Source organism: Lepidochelys olivacea (genome assembly GCF_965140295.1).
Source record: "Lepidochelys olivacea isolate rLepOli2 genome assembly, chromosome: 1".
Classification (NCBI taxonomy): Eukaryota; Metazoa; Chordata; order Testudines; family Cheloniidae; genus Lepidochelys; species Lepidochelys olivacea.
The window spans coordinates 43,996,983-44,020,632 of NC_140411.1; the positions used below are offsets into that span (position 1 = coordinate 43,996,983).

General features: G+C 43.5%; 1 protein-coding gene across 9 annotated transcripts in view; it reads left to right on the forward strand.

Annotated features, from left to right (window-relative positions):
• The window catches only part of TNFRSF19 (TNF receptor superfamily member 19), a 124,057-nt gene that overhangs the window by 46,056 nt on the left and 54,351 nt on the right, over nt 1-23,650 (forward strand). For all 9 annotated transcript variants that reach the window (XM_084640897.1, XM_084640896.1, XM_084640893.1 and 6 more), the window contains 2 exons: nt 3,365-3,543; nt 15,118-15,203. In XM_084640897.1, coding sequence (XP_084497023.1) covers nt 3,365-3,543; nt 15,118-15,203 — 265 coding nt within the window. The remainder of the gene's footprint in view (nt 1-3,364; nt 3,544-15,117; nt 15,204-23,650) is intronic.

Here is a 23,650-nt window from a genome sequence, read left to right on the forward strand (position 1 = left end):
AAAGGAATAGCTCAGTGCTTTCTGTTCAAGATATTAATGACCATATGGAAAAGTATGTGCGCATACCAGCGAGTTGGGGAAGTAAAAATTATGCTTTTTAATTTCTTGAAATTATCAACTGCATTGTCCAAAATGACCTCATGCATGAAATAGCATTGGCAATGTTTCATACTCTAGCTGTTGATGAAAGCACTGATATATCCATTAACAGATACTGGATACTCTACTTTAAATATAGATCCATAAATTCTGCACACTATAAAACTTTGTTTGGTGGTCTATTACAATTGCAAGAATGTGATGCTGTTTCAATAGTGTCTGCAATCAAAGAGTTTTATAAAGAACACCAACTTGTTCTAATGAAAATGATGATGTTCACATCTGATGGTGCCTCTGTGATGTTGGGCAAATTCAATGGCATGGCGGCTCAGCTGAAATGTGATATTCCACACTTAGTCCATCAACATTGCGTTGCACACCGGGAAGACTTGGGGATTTCCGATGCATGGAAAGAGGTCAAACTGATAAGAGACATCAAAACCTTAATGAGAACTGTCTACATGATGTTCTGTCAGTCATCCAGGAGAAAATGCAAATTTCAGGAAATAGTGGATCCTTCTGAATGTGAGTCAGTGGCTTTCAGGCCACTCAATGAAGTGCGCTGATTATCTAGGCACTTTGCACTTCAAGCAATTATTCACAACTATAATCCTCTTCTGGAATATTTTGAGCAAGACAAAGATACTGACCCGGTTTCTAAATACTGCCACAAAAAGCTGAATACCATGGAATACTGAATAACATTAGAAGTTTTGAATGATGTTTTGTCGGAGCTGGCTTCACTATCCACACTGCTCCAGAAACGGGGCCTTACACCTCTTGAAGCATTGCCCGAAGTAAACTGAACAAGATCAGAAGACAGTACCTTGGAGATTCAGTCTTATGGAGTGACAAAGTTAAGGCTCTCTTAGATATGAGCTCTCAAGAAAATAATGAAATTGATACCAGTTCCATAATAACTTTCATAAACATCTTGTGTGCACATTTGGCAGACAGGTTTCCAGAGGATGAAGTCCAGGAGTGGTCCGCTTTTGATTGTGCAGCAATAGTTAAGTGTGACTTCAATTTTGAAATTCATCAGGTCAAATCCCTATGTTCAAAATACAAAGACTTTCTTGCTGAAGAGATTATTATAGGCAGTGACAATACAATGACTTCAAGTTTGCAGTAGCTGAAAGAATCAAAAGCCAATTGTTTTTAAGTTTCCCGGATATGGTGACATTTGCTCCCCAGAATGAACAGTTTCAGGATCTTGCAGAGTTGATGGATATTGGAGGAACATTCCTAGCGTCAAGTGCAGAATGTGAATGTGGCTTTAGCTTAATGAACACTCTAAAAAACAAACTACGGAATTGTTTACAAGTAGATCATTTGGACATGCTGATGTGTATAAGAGTTACCAGCTGGATGGAGGACTAATAGATCTGGACAGAGTTTATATTGAATGGGCAAAAGAAAAAGATTGCAGGGAAAAACAGTAAAGTTAGTTTAGCAGTCTTTGACATTTCGACCAATAAGGAAATTAAAATGCATTTGTAATTACATATCTTATTCTTGGCTGATAATCATGTATTGATATTTTTTAAGAACATTTTAAATTTAAAACACAAACTCTTGTTTTTCTTTTTTTACTTATGATGTCTCTATCTGAAAACCCATATAAATTGACATAATGGCATACTTATTAAATTGTCTTTATTATATGTTTATCAAAATCTTTTCGGACATGTGTATAGAATGAAAGGTGAAAGTGGACACCAACAGGCAGAAGCCTATGGACTGATAATGATCAAGATTAATATGTGCTTGATATATGATCATGATTCTCAAAAAAAATCATAAAATGTAATGCTTGAAACTAACTTCTGCTTCATGAAGAATGGTTAAATTTCCTTTTTCTAAGTATTTAAAAATGAAATTTACAAAATAACATAGTGTAAAACTATTATCACAAATTTCAAATTAAAACGTTTTAAATGTATAAGCATTTTACTTGCTTGGGCGCATTTGCCTCATGGCGCACAAATTTGAACTCTGCTTCAAAAATTTGCACAGAAGAAATGTTGTGTGCACATGGCCTGTCAAAAATTAGAGGGAACATTGCCTGTGAGGGAAGTGTCTTCCTAACTTGAGGCAAAAAAAGCTTTATGTCCTAAAGGAAGAGACTTATTATGCCATATACATTTTTATCCTAGCTCATGTAACTGTTTATTTTTATATAAATGTCATATCCTTTTTAAAATTTGAATAAGCTCTCTACCTTGATAATATCTTGTGGGAGTGAGTTCCACAGATTATTGAGTTACATTTGTTGCCTTTCAGTTTTACTTGGTGTCTGTTTCTTCATATAGCATGAGAGAGGGAAAATGGGCATATCTGAATTACCTTCTCTTTATCCTCATTTTATGCCTCTTGTTCTTTTCCTCTTCACATTAGTACTACTTAAATCTTTTAAATCTTTCCTCATGTGGGCATCATTCCATAATTCTCCAGACTTTTGTTACTTCTGCTATAACCTACATTTCGATATCATCTTTATTTTTGTATTCCTACCCATTCAAAAATATTTCCCAAAATTGTGGAAATAAAAAACTAATTTCTTTGCACAAATTAGTTGTTGGGGTAAGTAACACAGCTCTTGCAATATTCAGATTTAATAAATGCCATCACCTTCTCCTGATTCACAGAGGTCTTGCAGCTTTTCCAGCACTCCTACAATTGTGTTGGGAACTGTTGGTTAAATAGGAGATAGTTAAATTACTAAAATTCTTAGTGGGTAACGAACATTTCAAGGCCTTGTTCTCTGTATCCATTAACCAGCCCCCTGTTATATTTGCCAACAGAGCTTTTAAACCTTTGAAGATTTGTCCTCTCTTCAGCAATTAACTTTGTTCACCTTAGCTATGCACCTTAATATCAAAGTGTTCCTTTCCTGTTTTTGTAAATGAATAAGTGCCCAAATACTGCATTTATCCCAGGTTCTGCACATTCGCATGACCAGATGAATTAAAAAACAGACAGCTCAATAATTCTACCATAAGCTGCTAGTAATGAAGCAGCTGGAGTCCCTGAAGTCCTTTATCATTGAAATGCTCAGTGGTTTCTCAAATAAAGTGGATGACTCAGTATTACTTATAGAAGTAAGGGAGATTATTAGCAGTGGAAGACACATTTGAACTTGCTGAAAAGATGGCTTTTGTCTCTAGAAAGGCCAACTCTCAGTAATAATTACACTCCCAGAAGTCTCTCCTTATTCACACATTCAATGTTTGAATAGCTTGCTATTGCTTGTTAATCCCTGCAGGAATGCGGCTTTGGATATGGGGAGGATGCACAGTGCATGACATGCAGGCTAAACAGATTCAAGGAGGACTGGGGATTTCAGAAGTGCAAACCTTGTCTGGACTGTGCAGTAGTTAACCGGTTTCAGAAGTCCAACTGTTCTGCCACCAGCAATGCAGTCTGTGGGGATTGCTTACCAGGGTGAGTCAATTTCTGTAGATGAAACTTGAAATACAAAATTTAAAACAATTTGCATTAATATTTATTTGTTTGGGTGATTTGGAGAAATGAGTACGTAATTGGGAGTCAGAAAATCCAGAGTACTAATTCTGACACTGTCAACAATTTAGTGTATGGCCCTGAGCAAATCACTTCACTTATCTGTTTTCCCACTTGTAAGATGGGGATAATAATACTTACCCACCTACCTCACAGGAGTATTGTGAGGAGTAGTTCATCAGTGTCTGTACAGTGCTTTGAATACAAAGTGCGATAAAATGCTAAGTATTATTATTACTGTTGTTATTTCTTAAAGAAATCAACATCTGATTAGACATTTCCAAGCTGCAAATAAGTTCCAATTTGACTTCTTCCTCTTACCTCTCCAAACAAATTTAAAAATTATTATAAATATATTATCACCCCAACACTGAAGTAAAAATATTTTTGAAATTCTGAGGAAGTCTCTTTAATCTTGAAATTTTATTTGTGGGTTAACCCTAACACGTCTCATTATCACTGTGATATTTATGATATATTTTTTTACTTCTGAAAAATATTAAATATGTTTAGTCATCAGGTTTTTACATCCTAAGATTTGGTAATAGGGAACTAAATTCTGTGCTCAGTGTGCATGCTTATTCCTTACTTTGAATGGGATGTCACCCACCACTAAAGGCACAATTTGGTCCTATGAATGCATATAGTCACTAATATTGATATCATTTACAGAGTGTACTATGAATTACCTGCAATGGTTTAATGTAAGTGAGAAAGAACGAGATCTTTATATTTTCTTATCATGATTGAAAGTTGATACTCATTTCTAGTTCTAATTCCCATGGTCTCTAGAAATAGGATTTCTATAGGATTTAAATAGGTTGTGTTACTCAGCTAGAATACCCATTTGAAAACCTTACCAAGAAGGAGTAAAACTTACTATTTATATGTATATGCATTGTGCTTTACAAAGTAATAAAGCTACAGATTCCCTGCCCAAGAAGTTTTCAATCTACAGCAGCAAAGAATGAAAAAATGGGGGAGTGTTGAAAAATAATGGCTACAACGGTGAGAGATTGAATTATACTTATGAGACCTGATCCCTTGAAATGAGTTGAAAGAGTCCTGTTAACTTGAGTGACTTGGGTTGGGGCCCATCTTGTTTGTGCCTGATACCCCCCACCCCCCCAGTACAGTATAGCTTGAGGCAGTGTCTGGACTGAGGTTTGATAAGTTATAAGTGGTCATTATAGCAACTGAGAATGTTAATCATTTATGCCCTGATTCTGCAAAGACTTGTTTACATGCTCAAGTTTACACACTGTGAGTAGTTCCACTGAGATCAATGCAGTTTCTCTGTGAAAAGTTGAGTGCATGTATAGGTCTTTTCAGGATCATAGTGCTATTTCTTGTGGTGTACAGATTCATTCCATAGCTACCATCAGGTCTAGATTGTTAGGACTATTGGGCATGAATTTATGAACATATGATTTATCTTCTTCAACACTGGCCAAAATATTTGTTTGCTTACCCCTGCTACCCCAAGGCCACTGCACATCCTTGATTGTTCATATTTAATATTTTTAACTCAAGACTGGTGGTGATGGCTTGTGCTCAGTCCTCCTTTTTCTTACACTAAGTTGATGAATCAGTGAGTGTGATCTTGGTGGTTGTCAACTGTTGAACATTAAGGGATCTGGACAAAATTCACGGAGAATTGGTCAAATAAATGAACAGATCAATTCATCAACATGGCATCAGTGTTGGGAATCTCCTTTTAACTAAGCAAGTGACAAACTGGGACTTATGGTTATTTCACAGACCTTGCTGAGTTTGTCTCATCTTCTTAGTCCCACACTATCAATCTGTCTCATCCATTTGTAAAACTAGATTGTAAGATATCTGTGGCAGGGGCTGTTTTTGTGATTTGTTTTTATAGCACCTAGTACCTCAGGATCCTGATCAATGATTGGTGACCCTAGGCATTACCATAATAAATACAATAAATAATTGCCAAGGACTAAGTCACCATTTTATTCCTTCTTGGCAATTGTATAGCAATTCAGATCATTGTCTTACCTGTGAGTCATGTATTTTATTCCATCACTAAAGGGCTCCTAATTAGGCTTTCACACATACCCATACCAACTACAGGCAGTTTTTTAGCACCTTTGGGATGTGGGCTACCTGTACCTTTGAGAGAGTGCGCAAACTTTTACCTCTATCCCTACTCTGTCTCCAATGAATCCAGAAGTGAGTTTTCTTCCTCTAGGAACACTTAGCAATGCCTAAGCAACAACAATTCCAGTTGTTTAAATAATATGAGATATATTCAATAGAGAAAATAAAGAGAGAGGAATTAATCATAATAAAAAATGATGAATTTAAAGACTATGAAAAGCATAACTAGCCAAATGGTTTAGCCTATGATTAAGGAGAATTAAGTTTTGCATCTCAGCAATGTTCTGTATTGCAGTTGCATCCTGGCTTTTAACATCCTTCTATTCTATCTAATGTGTGCTTCCCCTGTTCATATCACAGCATCATACTAGTTTGTTGAGCTGTTGATATATTTTATTTTAATGGGTTCATCAATAATGGGTTTTTTAAATATTAAAAAATGTCTGATTTGTAGGCAATCACATGATCACCAACTTGGTGCCAGTACAATCAGTACTTCGTGTTATTTTAGATAGATCATAAGTGTGCTAGTCACATCAAAGTAAACATTTAGTCCAGGAAGTTGCTTTGAAGAAACCACAACTTACATGATTCAAACCTAGTACAAGGCTTGAAACAAAACTAAATAAGTTGTTGAGGTGTTATATGCTGTTATACTCTGGCACAGTTTATTTTAAAACCAAAGTCTCAAAAGCAAGTTAGGAAGTTCTCATATATCCTCTGCTACTTCTCTTATCTGTCTTAAGATTGTATCCCGATGCCCATCACCGTAGCTAGCATCTGAGCATTGTGCACAAAATCAATAGCAAAGTTCCTAAAGTCTCATTCAGGAATTTTTTCTTTGTTTATTTTTTGTTCATTTGTTCCTCCACATAGCCATCCCTGTTGTTTGCTGACCCCAGCCATCTGACTTACTCCTCATGCCCTATGTTTCAACCCTGTGTATTGCCTCACCTTGCTTTACTTAGCTTATAGATCCATAGATATTAAGATCAGAAGGGACCATTATGATCATCTAGTCTGACCTCCTGCACAATGCAGGCCACAGAATCTCACTCACCCACTCCTGCAATAAACCTCTCACCTATGTCTGAGCTATTGAAGTCCTCAAATCATGGTTTAAAGACTTCAAGGAGCAGAGAATCCCCCAGCAAGTGACCCATGCCCCATGCTTTGTTGTGAATAAGCTCTAACATGGGTGACAGATTCAAGTTGTAGATTTATCTTATTTTATTTGTACCATGCCCACAGATGTGCTAAATGCCTCATAAATAAATAGACAGGTCCCTGCCCCCAAAAGCTTACAGTCTAGAATTTAAATATGATATGAGTGACAGCACAAAAGGGAATGGAGTGAGGGTGAAACATGGATCATAGGGTGACTTGGCTACTTCACATTCATTCTTTGATGAGTTTTGTAACATAAACATCCTCCTAGTTCATTTCTTGTACAGTTCACAACAGAATTGTGTTTGAGAGAATCATCTTGCTTTTCTGAAGGTTTTGCATGTTCTTCAAGGGCTTGCTCATGTCCATTCCCATGTATGTGTGCACACACTGCGTACACTATTGCCGAACGGTTTTTCTGAGTGGTATATTTTGTGTCATCTCCAGTGCCGCCTGGAGTCATGCCTTCATGATGCTGTGTATAGGAGCCTGCCGCCCCCTCACTTCCTTCTTTCCGCCTGTGACAATCGCTGGAACTGCTTGTTTTTGCTCTGCGAGTTCTCTCCCCAGTGGACTTCTTTGTATTTTTTCCTGTAAATAGTTATAAAATGTTAGTAGTCAGTGTTTGCAGTTAGTTAATAGTTGTTAGTATAGAGTAGGACCCTGCTTAATGGGGTTCTTTCCCACCGCGGCATCGGGGCATGCCTCAGTCTCCAGGGTTTAAGTCGTGCAAGGCTTGCCACAAGCCTATGCCTCTCAGTGATCCCCACTCAACCAAAGTGTTTGGGCGAATCTCACCTGCGTGATCATGGCAGGATCTGTAGAGGATTTAAGCCCCAGACGCAAAAGGAAAGGGAGCAGAGACTTAAGTTCCTCCTGATGGAGGTGTCTCTTCATCCCTTGGAGCCGGGTCACCCCTATTCGGCCCCGAGCACTTCTGCCTCTTTGAGGAGTGTGCCAGCTTCCATGAGGGACAGGCACCGCAGCCCAGCCTCCTCGGCACTGAGAAGAGACTCCTCATCAGCGTTGCATGGTTCCCAGCACTTCCACAGTTCACCAGTACAGAGGAAGTCCGTGCAGGAGAGCATCCAGCACTGCTCCCATTTTCCAGTACTGTGCAAGAAACAGTGTAAAACAGACAAGGGGCACTCCTCTACCCCAAAGCCTGCCAGTCATAAGGATTCTGGCAGAGTGAGATCCACCCAGGGCCACTCTGGCTCAATGACTGCTGCTGTGGCACCATTGACTCCAGCCCAGAGAGAGAGCTGTCAAGTCCAATGCTATTGGACTCTCCCCCGACAGAGAGCCATAGGAGTGCAGGGCTGGCTCTCCTGTCTGCAACTAAGGTGTTCCAGGCAACACGGGATCTGATGCCCCTCCCAGTAACACCATCTAGACACGAGCCAGCACCAGAAGCAAGGACAATTGTGGTACTGATGCCCCAGGTGCCATCCAAAGGAAAGCCGGCAATAAGGCAGCAGCATCGGTCTCCTCCAGCCCAGCACCACGTGCAGACAACATCCGGCACTGCCCTGCTGTCATCTCGCATAGTGAATCCTTGGCATCAGACTCAGAGACTGAGTCCTATGCCTCAAGAAGGAGCCGGAATCGGTTGCACCAACGGTACTGAATGAATGATATGAACCAAGGATTCCCACCTACAGGCTGGCCAGCACAATGGCAAATGCCAATGTAATGGCCCTTTTGGACTCCGTGGGCTTTTCATCAGGCCCAAGGAACTTAGTCAAGGAGGCCCTATTTGGTGGCCTCGGAGAATAAAGCCCCGCCACCACCACCTCTTCTAGCGATGCAGGGACTGGACCAAGGCACCAAGTCAGGTACCATGCTTCAGGGACCAGTATCAAGGGACCCATCAGAAGCAAATGCACAAGAACAAAGACCGGTACTGGTCCTAGGATCCTCTTTCCTCCTCACCGGACAAGGTGGGTGCAGGAACCTCAAGGGCATTCACTTGAGTTGACCACAAGGCCCATCAGGAGCTGCTAAAAAGGGTTGCCCAAACCTGTGGATCCAGGTGAAGGAAGTTACAGAGTCCTCCACACCTTGGTGGACATTTTGGTAGCCCTGCCCTGAATAGTGCCATTTTAGAACCAGTCAAGGCGTGTGGTAGACTCCATCCTCTCTGCACCCTACGGCAAAGAGGGTGGAGAGAAAATACTTTGTTCCACTGAAGGGGTTTGAATATCTTTACATTCCTCCCCTCCTGGGTACCTAGTAGTCTCAGAAGCAAATGAGCAAGGGTGACAAGGGTAGCGGGGTGCTACCCCGAAGGCTAAGGATGCCAAAAAGCTGGACCTCTTTGGCAGGAATATCTATGCTACAAGGGGGCTCCAGCTTCACGTTGCAAATCAACAGGTGCTCCTTAGCCAATACGATTTTAATACTAGGGAGCAATGACAAAGTTATTGCCCCAGGAGTCCAGAGCAAAATTCTTAGCCTTGGTCAAGAAGGGTAGGGCAGTGGCCAAGGCGTCCCTGCAGGTGTCTCTGGACATAGCCATCTCAGCAGTTGTTTTGCGAAGATCCTCTTGGCTACAGGCCTTGGGCCTCCCTCATGATGTGCCTCAGACTATCCAAGCCCTGCCTTTTGAAGGCACAGTGCTATTTTCTGAGCAAACAGATGCTAAGCTGCACAGCTTGAAGGACTCCAGGGCTGTGCTGAAATCTTTGGATCTGCACACCTTGGCCCCGTTGAGAAAACATTTCAAACCGTAACCATTACCTTGGTTCTACCAGTCACAACCGAGGCAGGTCTATGGTAGGAAGCAATGCAGGAATTACAAGAGGAGGCCTCCTCCCCAACCTTCCTTAACCCAGGGATCTGGGCCCACCAGGCAGTTGGCTAGTGCCAAGCAGGCGTTTTGAGGGTGCACCCAAGGATGGCGTATCAGAGCTAAACCTGGATCCACTATCTTTGTGGACCAGCTATCCCACTTCTATCGGGGCATGGGCCCATATCACCTCAAACCACTGGGTGCTACGCACGGTAGGACTAGGATATACTCTGGAATTCAGTTCTTCCCCTCCTCGCCCTCCCTCCCCGTCCCTCTTTAGGGACCCTTCTCACAAGCAACTTCTAATTCAGGAGGTGTGAATGTTCGTGCAAGAGGTAGCAGTAGAGGAGGTTCTTCTGGAGTTAAGGGGAAGGGGGTTTACTCCTGATATTTCCTAATCCCCAATGGCAGTCTCAGACTCATTCTGGATCTTCAAAATTTCAACAAATTCATGAAGAAGCTGAAGTATCACATGGTCTCCCTGGCCTCCATTATCCCTCTTTAGATCCAGGAGACTGGTATGTCACCCTCAACCTGAAGGATGCATATTTTCACATATCCATAGTCCCAGACCACAGACAATTTCTGTGGTTCATTGTGGGGCAGGTGCACTACCAGTTCACAGTATTGCCTTTCAGCCTATATATGGCCCCTCAGGTCTTCCCAAAGTGCCTGGTGGTAGTTGCGGCCTTTCTGAGAAAACAAAGAGTACAGGTGTATCCCTACCTCGATGACTGGCTGGTCAGAGGCTGGTCCAGAGGTCAGGTGGAAGCACACATTCAATTAATGTTGTCAACCTTCCAGAGGTTAGGCCTGTTGTTGAATGCACAAAAGTTGACCCTTATCCCCATCTAAAGGTTTGAGTTCACAGGGTCCGTTTTTGACTCAATCCAGGCCAAGACCTTCTTACCAGAAGCCAGGTTACAGACACTGAGCTCAATCATAGAGAACCTCAGGAAACATCCCACTACCACTGCGAGGACCTGCCCAAAGCTCCTGGGGCACATGGCATAGTGCACATATGTGGTAAAGCACATGAGTTTGAGACTCAGACTGCTTCAGGCCTGGCGAGCGACAGTGTACCAGTCAGGCCAGGACTGCCTGGATAAAGTGCTCACACTTCAATGCCCTCCTCTTATGGTTGCCCCCAGAGGTGGTTTGCGCAGGCGTTCCATTCAGGAGTCCAAAACCGTCGATGTCTCTAGTCACCAATGCTTCCGAACTGGAACAGGGAGCTCATCCAGGGGCCCTCAGGACTCAAGGCCCCTGGTTTCAGGAGGAGCTCATGCTACACATCAGTGTGAAAGAGAACTCATTGGTGTGCATTGCTTGCCAAATGTTCCAGCCCCACTTAGAAGGCAAGTATATGTTGGTGCTTACAGACAACACAACAGCGATGTTCTATATCAGGGGTCAGCTACCTGCGGCACGTGTGCCAAAGGTGGCACGCAAACCGATTTTTACTGGCACGCTGATGCCAGCCAGGGTCCTGGCCGCTGGCCCCACTCAGCCCGCTGCCTGCCTGGGTGAACAGAACCCCAGGCTGGCATCAGGCTGAGCGGGGCCGGTGGCTGGGACCCCGGCTGGCAGGAGTCGCCGGACAGAACCACAGACCAGCGGCGGGCTGAGCCGCTCAACCCGCCATCAGTCTGGGGATCTGTCTGCCAGCCCCGCTCAGCCCACGGATGGTCTGGAGTTCCTGCCGCTGGCCCCTTGCCAGCCGGGGTCCCAGCCATCTGCCCCACTCAGCCTGCTGCTGGTCTGGGGTTCCAGCCACCCAGCCCCCTGCCAGCCAGGATCCGTGCCTCTGGCCCTGCTCAGCCCTCCTGCTGGTTTGGGGTACCGGCAGCCAGCCCAGGGCTCTGCTCCTGGCCTGGGCCCAGAGCTCTGCAGCCCTTATCAAAAATTGCACTGCAATTAGCTTAAAAACTTGAAAATTTAAAAACTTTGTGTATTACAGTAATTGTTAAAAAATGTATAATGTTAATAAATACATAGGTTTGATGAAACAAAGTAGTTGTTCTTATGTGCCTGTGCTTAATTTGTGTTTTCGATTATTTACCTTCTAAAAAAATCTCGCATGTCTCGAACCCCCCAACATGTCTCACATGTCTCTATATAAACAGACAGGGTAGAGCGCGCTCCTCTCACCTATGTCAGGAAGCCTTCCTATGGGAGTTCTGCGTAATCCACTCAATTCACCTTGAGGCTTCCTACCTTGTGGGGGCCCAGAGCAAGTTAGCAGATTGTCTCAGCAGGTCCTTCTCCAATCACAAATGGTTTCTTTGTTTGGAAGTCATGAGGGGCATTTTCCAGAGGTGGGGAACTCCCCAGATAGACCGATTTGTGACAAGGTACAAGAGGAAGTGTTTGCAGTTCTGCTCCTTTGAGAATCACAGTCCAGGCTCGCTCGCAGATGCGTTCCTTCTCCCCTGGAAGGACTACTCATTTCGCTCATACACAGGGTCCTGCTGAAGGTCAAAGGTGATGGAGCGAGCCTCATCCTGGTACAACTGGCCTGGCTATGCCAGCATTGATTCACCATGCTCCTGGAGCTCTCGGGCAAAAAGCCAATCACCCTACTGCTGTTTCCAGACCTGATCTCCCAGGACCGTGGACATCTCCTTCATCTGAGCCATGAGTCCCTTCACCTGATGGCTTGGAAGCTCCATGGCTGAATCCTTCAGCGTTAGCATCCTCAGGTCCAGTTCAGGAATTTCTGTTAGGTAGCAGAAAGTTATCCAACAGGGCCACCTACCTAGTGAAATGGAAAAGGTTCTCAATCTGGGCAGGACAGAAAGGGATCTTGCTCATGCAAACGACAATACCGTGCATTCTGGACATTTGTTACATCTAAAACAGCAAGGGCTGTCGGTGTCTTTTTGATTAGTGTGAACCTTGCAGCTATCTCAGCCTTCCACCCAAGCGTGAGCAGCAGGTCCATCTTTGCTAACGCACTCTGTAGCTGCTTTCTTAAAAGACTGGACACGTTGTACCTGCAGGTGAGACAGCCAGTCCCGCTTTGGGACCTTAACTTGTTCTCTTGAGACTCACAGGGGCACTGTTTGAGCCCTTGGCGACATGCTCTTTGCTCTATTTGTCATGGAAGATGGCCTTCCTCGTGGCCATCACCTTGGCCAGGAGTGTGTCAGAAATTAGGTTTTCATACATGGTTTTCTTCAAGGATGAGGTCCAGCTGCACCCCCACCTGGCCTTCCTCCCAAAGGTGGTGTCACAGCTCCACAATAACCAGGACACTTTCCTCCCTGTCTGGTTCCGAAGCCACTCCACAATGGCACAAGCATCTTCAGTGGTATTTGTGACACACATTAGCATCCAGGATATCTGTAGAGTGGCAACGTGGTCTTCAGTCCACACCTTTGCAACCCACTATGCCATCACGCAACAGGCTACAAATGATGCTGGATTTGGCAGAGCAGTGCTACAGTCGTTGACTCCAAACCCACCTCCTGCTTTTGCTTGGAAATCACCTACATGGGAATGGATATGAGCAAGCACTTGAATCAAAAACTTTTAGTAACCTTTCCATAACCATTGTTCTTCAAGATGTGTTGCTCATGTCCATTACCAAACCCACCCTTCTACCACTTTGTCAGAGTTGCTGGCAAGAAGAAATGAGAGGGGTGGCAGGCTCCTATATACAGCGCCATAGAAGCTTGACTCCAGGGGGTGCCGGAGCCGATCTGACCCAACAGGTACCGCTGAGGGAAAAACCTTCCAGTAACAGTGCATGTGGCATGTACATCCGTACACGGGAATGGACATGAGGAACACATTTCACAGAACAACAGTTATGGAAAGGTTAGTAACCGTTTAAAAAAAAACTTTAATACTTTTCAGATATCATTCTACATAATTATATAAACTAGCCATATTGTAAGCAGTCCTCCAATTCTGAGCCAGACAATGCTTTATAGCTCTAACTAGAAAATGTCCATATCCAGTACAGAACATATTGTCAATATTAATTTCTTTGTAATATCTTGTTTGTTGTAGTTAAAACAGAAATGCTTAGTAGATTAACCAATTCCATTTTGATTTTACTGTATGGCTATAAGAGGATTCCACAGCATGTAAGTTTATTATGTTTCTGTATAAAATATGACATTGAGCTCTAAATGTATTTGATCTCCACAAGTTTTTATTTCTTATGTGAATGATTTATTTGGACTAAAAGGTTCACAAATTTTCCTAAATTTATTTTAAATCTACTAACTATACCTAATAATTTAGAAATTATAATATTATTCTGAGAGAGAGAGGCATCATGGTCCAACGGCTAGTGCAGTGAATGGGGATTCAGAAGACCTGGGTTCTATTCCTAACTCTGCTTCTGGCCGGCAGTGTGACCTTGGGCAGTCACTTTACCTTTCTGCTTCTGTTTTCTCTCCCACTTTGTCTTTTCTATTTAATCTCTTCAGGGCAGGAACTGTCTCTTACTGTATGTTTGTACAGTGCATACCCTCCAGACACTACTCCTGGGAAATTCTTTGCCAAAAAAATTAAAAATTCTGCACACAATATTTTAAAATGCTGCAAAATTCTGAAATTTTTTCAAAATAACACAATAGAATCATACCAGTTTCAATTATTTCGGTAATTTATTTCAAAATACCTGACAGCAAGTATATTTGTAACAATACAGACAACAAAAAAGATTCAGGAAATGTGTTTTGACAAATAGATTCCTTAGTAAGCATATTAATACAGAACTTTTGAGTAATAATTAATTTAAACGTCAATACAGAAACATATTTCCCTTACCCCTCAGAAGCAGTGCAAAGTCTTGGGGGAGTCAGGGATAACAGAGGATCTGAGGGAGAGGGAAATAATTGCTGGGCAGGAGCCTGGGAGTGAATCTGGAGGGTTGTTGGGTATGGGTGGGAGAAGTATGGAACAGGTTTCTTTTGGTCAGGGGAATAATTATCAGGGAGTTGCGGAGCCTCTCCCATGCAGATCCTGGTTGACCCCTAACCTCCCCCATTCAGTCAGCCACATCTGCCCCTGTCCCTATGTGTCCCTGCACCCCTACTAGTCCTTCTAAATCCCAGACTGTGACCTCCCAGCATGTCTTGCTCTGTCTGTCCCCGCACCGTATTCCATGCCTCCTCATCTGGCTGCACAGGCAGCAAGGTGTGAAGAATGCAGCCTCTCCCTATCCCTCTCTGGGGTTGGCTGAGCCAGCTGCCTTCTGTTCTGGTGTCATAATAGCTCCTGGTGGGTGAAAGGAGAAACTGCAACACCTCTCTAGCAGAATGTATTTTCTATGGAGAAAAAAAAATCTGTGGGGGACATGAATTCTACACACGCACAGTAGTGCAGAATTTTCCCAGGAGTAAAGACTCTACTGTAATAAAAAAATAATAATTACAAGCTGTTCTTTTATCTTCTAGATTTTACAGGAAGACGAAGCTTGGTGGCTTTCAAGACATGGAGTGTGTTCCTTGTGGAGATCCCCCTCCTCCCTATGAACCTCACTGTAAGTGCTCATTGTGTTCAAATTAGAACAGGACCAACTTTTGGCCTTGTACATTTTTTCCTACTTTTATCTAGAAAGCTCAGCTAAGTGTACTTTCATTGCTGAAACTGACCCACTTGTTTTCTCTTTAATCAAGTTTGCTACCAAGAAAGTAAACATCTTTGTTTCAGTGCAGTTGCTGTGTTATAATATGCCAAAACCCAGTTGATTCAGCCCAATCCTGCAACAAAACATGGATGACTTAATTTTTTTTGTCTTTTTCTGTAAATATCGAGTTTCTTCTTCAAACTGTGGGTGCTCCATTTCAGGTGTTGGTGTGTCTCTGCATCTTCAATCAGAGAATTTCAGCAACAGCGACCGTCTGGGTTGCGTATGCACAGTCCCCGTCTCGTGGCGCCATTGGCGCCTCATCTAGCACGCGCAACGTGACCCCTTCTGTTCCTTCTCAACTGTCCTCAGCCGGAGACTGAGTTCCCAGCAGTGTCACGGTTAGCTCGTTTAGTGTTGAACTAGTTTATCTAGAGTAGTTTAGTTTAATAGTTACTTTCCTGTTACTCTAGCCCAGGAGTAGGCAAACTTTTTGGCCCACGGGCCACATCTGGGTGGGGAAATTGCTGGCAGGGGGTTGGGGTGTGGGGGCGGAGTGTGGGGTGTGGGAGGGGGTGAGATGTGCAGGAAGGGGCTCAGGGCAAGGGGTTCAGGCAGAGGAGAGGTGCAGGGTGTATGAGGGGGCTCAGGTCAGGGGGTTGAGGTGCAGGAGGGGTGTGGGGTGCAGGAGGGGGCTCGGGCAGAGGGTTGGGGTGCAGGAGGGGTGTGAGGTGCAGGCAGGGGGCTTAGGGCAGGGAGTTGGGGGGTGGGGTGCAGGAGGGGTTCAGGCTCTGGCCCGGTGCCACTTACCTAGAGTGGCTCTGGGGTGGCAGCGGCGTGCACCGGGGCCAGGGCAGGCTCCCTGCATGCCTGCCCTGGCCCCATGCCACGCCACTCCGAGAAGTGGCCAGAACCATGTCCCTGCGCGGCCCCTGGGGTGGGGGTGGGGGCACAGGGCTCCACGTCTTTCTCTCACCTATGGGTACCTCCCCCGAAGCTGCCATTGGCTGTGGTAACCCGTTCCTCACCAATGGGAGCTTTGGGGGTGGTACCCACAGGCAAGAGCAGCGTGCGGAGCGCTCTGCCGCACCCCCCGTGCCCCTCCCCACTCCGGGGCTGCAGGGACGTAGTGTGGCCGCTTCCCAGAGCGGCGCGGTGCCACAGGGGTGGCAATCCTGCAGGCCAGATCCAAAGCCCTGAGGGGCCGGATCCGGTGCACGGGCTGTAGTTTGTCCATCCCTGCTCTAGCCCTTAAACAAAACCAAAAAAACGAAAACAAACTTTTTCCTTAGATTAGTTAGGACTCACCCTTATGGTGATAACCAGAGTTATTCAAGCTATTCCTGGCTCACCAAGATTCAAGTGTTGCCTTTCATTCCGGAACACCATGCCAGTGTCGGACAGCCTATCCACTGTTTGGGTGAGTCGTATGTCTCTCAAAAATGTGCCCACTGCAAAACCTAAATTCTTGCGCTAGAAGGGACAGAAACTTACGTCTCAAACTCATTCTTATGGAAGAGTCCCTGTGTCTGGCTTCAGACCCTGGCCAGAAAACCCCTTCTAGACAAAGGTCCCTGGAGACTTCACCCTCATCACAGAGGAAGGCTTGTTCTTTTAAAAGTCAATGAGGAAAAGAGAGGCAACTTCTCCTCAGAGAGAGCTGATCAAAAAGAAATAGTCTCTGGCTCGGTCCCTTTCCTCAGTACCGACCACACCACAGCTGAGTACCTATGAGGCACTGGGATCCTTCAGCATTGCCCACACAATGGCTTCTGCCGATCCCAGGCACACTGACTTGGAGTCGAGAGGCAAGTACAAGCCTACCTCCTCCACAATGGCACTGTCGACACTGCTTAAGGAAGCAGCATTCAGACCTTCACTACAGGCGATGCCACTACCATCTATTTTGCTAGCTACAGTGGCACTGATGACCACATCTGCAATGACACAACCGTCTATGACAACTTTACCATCCACATCAAGACCTACAGTGCCAAATACATCAGCAATGAAACCACCAGCATTGCAACACTTTCTTCATCATAAAGATCTTTTAGTCCTGTTGATACCGGAATCACCACTCTTTGGCACTAATGGCTCTCTGGTGCGCGCAGTATGAGAAATATCTGATTCACTGCTAGCCTCTCCTCTGTCCAGTGAGGAGGAGGAGGATGTGGAAGAAGGTGTTTTCTCTTCAAGACACTCTTCCCCTGCCCGACCAATGCCAACCTCTGGACCCCTACAACGTAGGCATTATTATGGATAAGACATGCACCCATGGTATAGCCACCCATGGATGGGCCCACCTATGCTGTTCCCAACACACTGGCCTTACTGGGACCCATGGACCACTTATAGAAGGCATCACAGCAGCACCTGAGCCCCTACAGGGAGGGAATTAGATTCCCACCACCATCATCAGTGCCTGCACAGTCAGAACCCACTGAGGACACAGCTGAGGAACGTGAGGAGGCTCTAGAACAAGACACTATATATTTGCTACCCATAACTCATCCTTTGCTACCCATCCTCTTCCCCAGATGAGGCCATCATGCCTCCCCCAGCTACAGCCATTGACAATTTTAAACAGTTTCAAGAGCTCTTCAAATGGGTGGCAGATGGTCTAGAGATCCCTCTTGAACAAGTCTTGGAGGAACAATATAAGTTGTTGGATATCCTACAAACCTCGACTTCCAAAATAGCACTCCCAATCAATGATGCACTAATGAAACCAGCCACAACAGTTTGGCAGACTCTGGCCATCATACTACCTATCTGTAAGAGGGATGACAAAAAATATTATGTACCCTCAAAAGGTATAAATTTCCTATTTTCCCACCCTGCACCAAATTTTCTCATAGTTGATGCCATCAGTCAGCAAGGTAGATAGCAACAATACAGGTCCATGCCTAATGGCAAAAAGCGGAAATGCCTAGACCTTTTCAGCCACAAGGTCTATTCCTATGACCACAGCGACTACTCAAAATTTATTAATGATATCCCAGAGGATAAAACAGGTCATTTTAAATCTCTTATATCTGAAGGACAGCTTGTGACCAGAACCCTGTTACAGGCATCCTTAGACATGAAAGACACAGCAGGAAGATCCACAGCCACTGTGGTGGTCATGCATCAGGCATCCAGGCTCCATTCTTCAGGCTTTCGTAGGGAGATACAGTCCACTGTAGAGGACCTCCCGTTCAATGGACAGAAACTGTTCCTGCAAAGACAGATGAAGTCTTCCATGCGATGAAAGACTCCCACGCGACCCTCTGTACTCTGGTAATTTGCAACCAAGAAAAGACAAACCAAAACAGGAAGCACCACTTCTATATGCATTCCCACGGATACCACTGTTATCAAGGATGATACACAAAATACAATCGACAAAGCAAAAGTCATACTGATAGCTCCAACATGGCCCAGACAGACTTGGTACTCTTACTTGATGCGGATGGTGGTATGTGCAACACGCATTCTCCGACTCCAGCTGGACCTTCTTTCACAGAACTCCAGACAGGTACACCATCAGAACCTGGAGAGCCTTCACCTGAAGGCATGGCTCCTATATGGTTCCATCATGATGAACTAGCCTGTTCGGAAGAGGTTAAACACTTATTACTAAATAGTAGTAGATCAACCACGCGCAATACGTACCTTTAGAAATGAAAGAAGTTCTCCATATGGTGCCAAGACAAACGAACTCCTCCAGTTTCCTCTGCCACTGATATTGGACTACATCCTGGAGCTGAAACAGTCTAGACTATCCATTAATTCGATGAAAGTATATTTAGCGGCTATTACCGCCTTCCACCATAAGATCGACGGGACATCGCTGTTTGTCCGCCCAATTATCAAACATTTCCTTATGGGCATTCAGAATGTTTACCCTGAAATACGTGCACCCTCACCACCAGGGGACCTAAACCTTGTGTTACGGTGCATCACCAGGCCCTGTTTGAACCCTTAGCGACATGCTCTCTAACACACCTCTCAATGAGGGTGGCATTTTTAGTAGCTATTACATTAGCCCTCCATGTGGGTGAGCTAGGGGCTCTCATGGCCCACCCACCTTATACCATTTTTTTCCAAGGACAAGGTCACCCTAAGACCACATCCCAAATTTATACCTAAAATATCTTCATTCTTCTACATAAATCAGCCAATCCATCTCCCAACATTCTTTCCCAAACCACATGGGAGTGCACAGGACTCTGAACTACATAATCTGGGCATCAAACATACACTAGCATTTTACCTTGACAGAACTAAACCTTTCAGAAAATCCCCAAGACTTTTTGTTTCCACTACAGAACATTCTAAAGGATCCGCGATCTCCAAACAAAGACTATCAAAATGAATCTCAGGGTGCATTCACTTCTGTTACTAGCAAAAGAACCTGCAACCCCCATCTGGGATCAGAACTCATTCTACCAGATTGATAGCAACTTCAGTAGCCTTTCTGAACAATGTTCCACTCATAGACATATGTAGAGCTGCCATCTGGGCCTCTGAACAAATGTTCACAAAGTACTACGCAATTGTCCAGAGCTTAGGCTCAGATGCACTGCTAGGACTAACAGTGTTATCTTCACTCACTCATGCAACTCGGAAGCTCCTTCCGTCCAAAGTGGGACACTGCTCTACAGCCATCTGAAGTGGAGCACCCAGAGGGACATCACTCGAAGAAGAGAGGGTTACTCACCCTGTGCAGTAACTGAGGTTCTTCACAATGTGTGTCCCTGTGGATGCTCCACTATGCCCCCTTCTCCCCATCTACTTCGGAGTTCAATCCTGGGCTCTACAGTAGAGAAGAAACTGAAGAGATTAGGTTACACATGTGCTAGATGAGGCACCAGTGGCACCGCGAGACAGGGACCATGCATGCATGACCCAGACACTCACTGCTGCTGAAATTCTCTGATCAAAGGCACAGGGATGAAGTGGAACACCCACAGGGACACACATCTCAAAGAACCTCAGTTACTGCACGGGCTGAGTTATCGTCTCTTATCCTTTGTATTTAAATAAATAATCAAGAAATCTTTCAAAACTGAATAAGAAACATAACTACTGTGTTTGCAAAACAAATTGATGTGTCTAAAGTTCTTCGATATCCTTTTCTTTACACCATTTCCAGAAAAATAAAACTTGCCAGATATCTAATAAACATTCTTCATACTTCCATTCAGTCTAATTCAAAAACTAAAAAGTATGTAGATTTATACCCAAAGAAAAAATATTGACTTCAAGATACTTTTTATCTTAGCTTAAGTCTTAGGCTTTGTCTACACTAGCACTTTTGTTGGCAAAACTTTTGTCAGTCGGGGGTGTGAAAAAATGCATTCCTGACCGACATAAGTTTCACCAACAAAAACGCTGCTGTGGACAGCACTATGTCGGTGGGGTATGCACTTCCACCAACCTAGCTACCACTGCTCATTGGGGGTGGTTTAATTATGCCAGCGGGAGAGCTCTTTCTCATCAGCATAGAGTGGCTACATGGAAGACCTTACATCAACACAGCTGGTACATCTGTGCCACTGTAAGGTCCATAGTGTAGACATAGCCTTATAAAAAAGTGAAATGCTGAATCAAGTTTATTGTGTGAATAGAAAGACAAGGTGGATGAGGTAATATTTTCTATCGGAGCAAATGATACTGGTGAGAGAGACAAGCTTTCAAATTTACACAGAGCTCTTCTTGAGGTGTGGGAAATGTTCTCAGAATGTCACAGTTAAATACAAGGTGGGAACAGATTGTTTAGCATAAGTAGTTAAAACATATTTCAAAGTACCATTCAAGGTGAAGTGTTCAGTTAACACCCCTCCACTCATGGGAGGAAAGCAGGAAAATATTGCTGGGGGTGGCGGGGGTTTCGTGTGTTATAGATTGTTGTAATAAGCCATAAATATAGAGTTTCAGTCCATGATTTTTAGTGTCTAGCAAATGTTATGAATTTAAGCTTCCAAGCTCATCTCTTGAAGCTGTTGTGCACTTTTCCTTTGAGGGTGGGGACAAAGAGGGTAGATATAAATTGATCGCTTTGTGAAAAATTTCCAAATGAATTATGTTGCCACTCTAATTTTAGCGACTTTTGTTCTAAAATATGTATTCTAGGTCATTTTTCCTGACTAAACCAGATATTCAGGCAGTATCTTGGAAGGCAAACGTTTTTAAAATCTGGCTTCTCCTGGATTTCTGCCATGGATTCCAAGCAGTATATTACATGACTCTGAGTCAGAATAATTCAATTTTTATTCAAGATTACAAAATTTGAAACTATTAAGTCAGATTTCTACAATAGCAAGAATAAATTAAGCAAGTTATTAAAGTTGTAATAATTCCCCTCCAATGATGATGTATGTCTAGAAAGGAAATTGAATCTTTTTCAGCTAGTTTTGTAGTGTTGAGCGTTTGATAAGATGTTTAGTTAGCGCAAATAAAGGATTTTGAATAGGTTTAGTCAACAGCTATTTATGCTTCAGTTGCAAATTCTTATAACTTGCTACAGGAAACATGAGAAACAAGTAACTGCACTGGATCCTCATTTTATTTGTTGAAGACTGTCATAAATATAAAGGGAAGGGTAACAACCTTTATGTATGCAGTAACATAAGTTAACATTCTTGCAGGAAAATATGGTCTTTCATAAGAACAAGACTTGATGTACAGTTTTGACACCAAGGAATAAATTCTACTCTGACTTACCTGGAGTAACTACCTTGAACAAGGGAGTTGCACAGGATATTTCAAGGTATAATTTGGTCCCGAATAAACAAGTTGGTAGGTAAAACTCTTACCTCAAGGAAATAGAGGCCAGAACTAAAACTGATCCCTCAACTATTTTTGTAATATACCCTTGTGATACAAAAGAAAAACATAACAGCCTTCTGAAATGAAGCCTGCAACAGTATTAACTTCCCAGCTGAGTAACCCTAACTGCAGCACGCATGTTGTGCAATCTTTCCTGTCTTCCCACCTAGTCCATTCCTGTAAGAAAGCAGGTTTCAGAGTAGCAGCCGTGTTAGTCTGTATTCGCAAAAATAAAAGGGGTACTAGTGGCACCTTAGAGACTAACCAATGTATTTGAGCATAAGCTTTCATGAGCTACAGCTCACTTCATCGGATGCAGGATACTGAAACAATAATTCTGCTTCCTGAAGAACTCTGAGGCAGGTGAGAGAAATGGATTGCTCTGTCTTCCTTGAGCTCAGACTGCAGCTAACGATTCATATACAGTTTTCCCATTGTTTGTTTAGGGCCACAAAATAGGCAAGAATTTCCCTTCAAAATCAAGCCCTTTTAGTTGAAAGATTAAAAAAGTAAATAATAGCTTAATTTGTGAATGTTCACAAGCTTCTACAAACGTTGATTCTCACAGATGGGTGAAAGAATGAAGATCAGTCCTATTTGAAACAACTGAATTGCTGTTGTCTGTATTGTTTAGTTTACACGACTTTAGCCTTTCATTAGAGAATAGGGTTTGAGTCTACACATGGAGCCTAAGGTAGACAAATTAGGTAGACTCACACTGGTTCTTAGTGGGCAGAAAACCATATTGCAGAGAAGAGTGCTTTCTTTGGCACAACCTGCAGGAGTGAGCCCAAATCTTAACTGGAGATTTTTTTATTCCATCAACTCAAGGTTGATGGTCTTTGTCAGGGTTCCCTCCCCACTCTGAGGTACAGATGTGGGGACCCACATGAAAGACCCCCTAAGCTTATTTCTACCATTTTAGGTTAAAAACTTCCCCAAGGCACAAATCCTTTCCTTGTCTTTGGACAGTATTGCTGCCACTACCAAGTGATTTAGACAAAGGTTCAGAAAAAGGACCACTTGGAGTTCCTATTTCCCCAAAATATCCCCTCAAGTCCCTTCACCCCCTTTCCTGGGGAGGCCTGAGAATAATATACCAACCAATTGCCTTTAATAAAAGTACAGACTAGACCCTTTGTGTTTAGGACACTAAAATCAATCAGGTTCTTAAAAGAAGAACTTTATTATAAAGAAAAAAGTAAAAGAAGCACCTCTGTAAAATCAGGATGGAAGGTAATTTTACAGGGTAACAAAAAGATTTAAAACACAGAGGATTCCCCTCTAGGCTCAATTTCAAAGTTACAAAAACAGGAATAAACCTCCCTCTTAGCATAGGGAAAATTCACAAGCTAAAACAAAAGATAATCTAATGCATTTCCTTGCCTTTACTTACAATTTCTGTAATTTTAGAGGTATCGTTTCAAGGTGTCTTTTCAAGAGATGGTTTACCTGCTTGCGCTCTCTCTCTCTCATATATATATATCCAGAGGGAACAAACAAAGAGAGCACAAACAAAACCTCTCCCCCTCCCCAGATTTGAA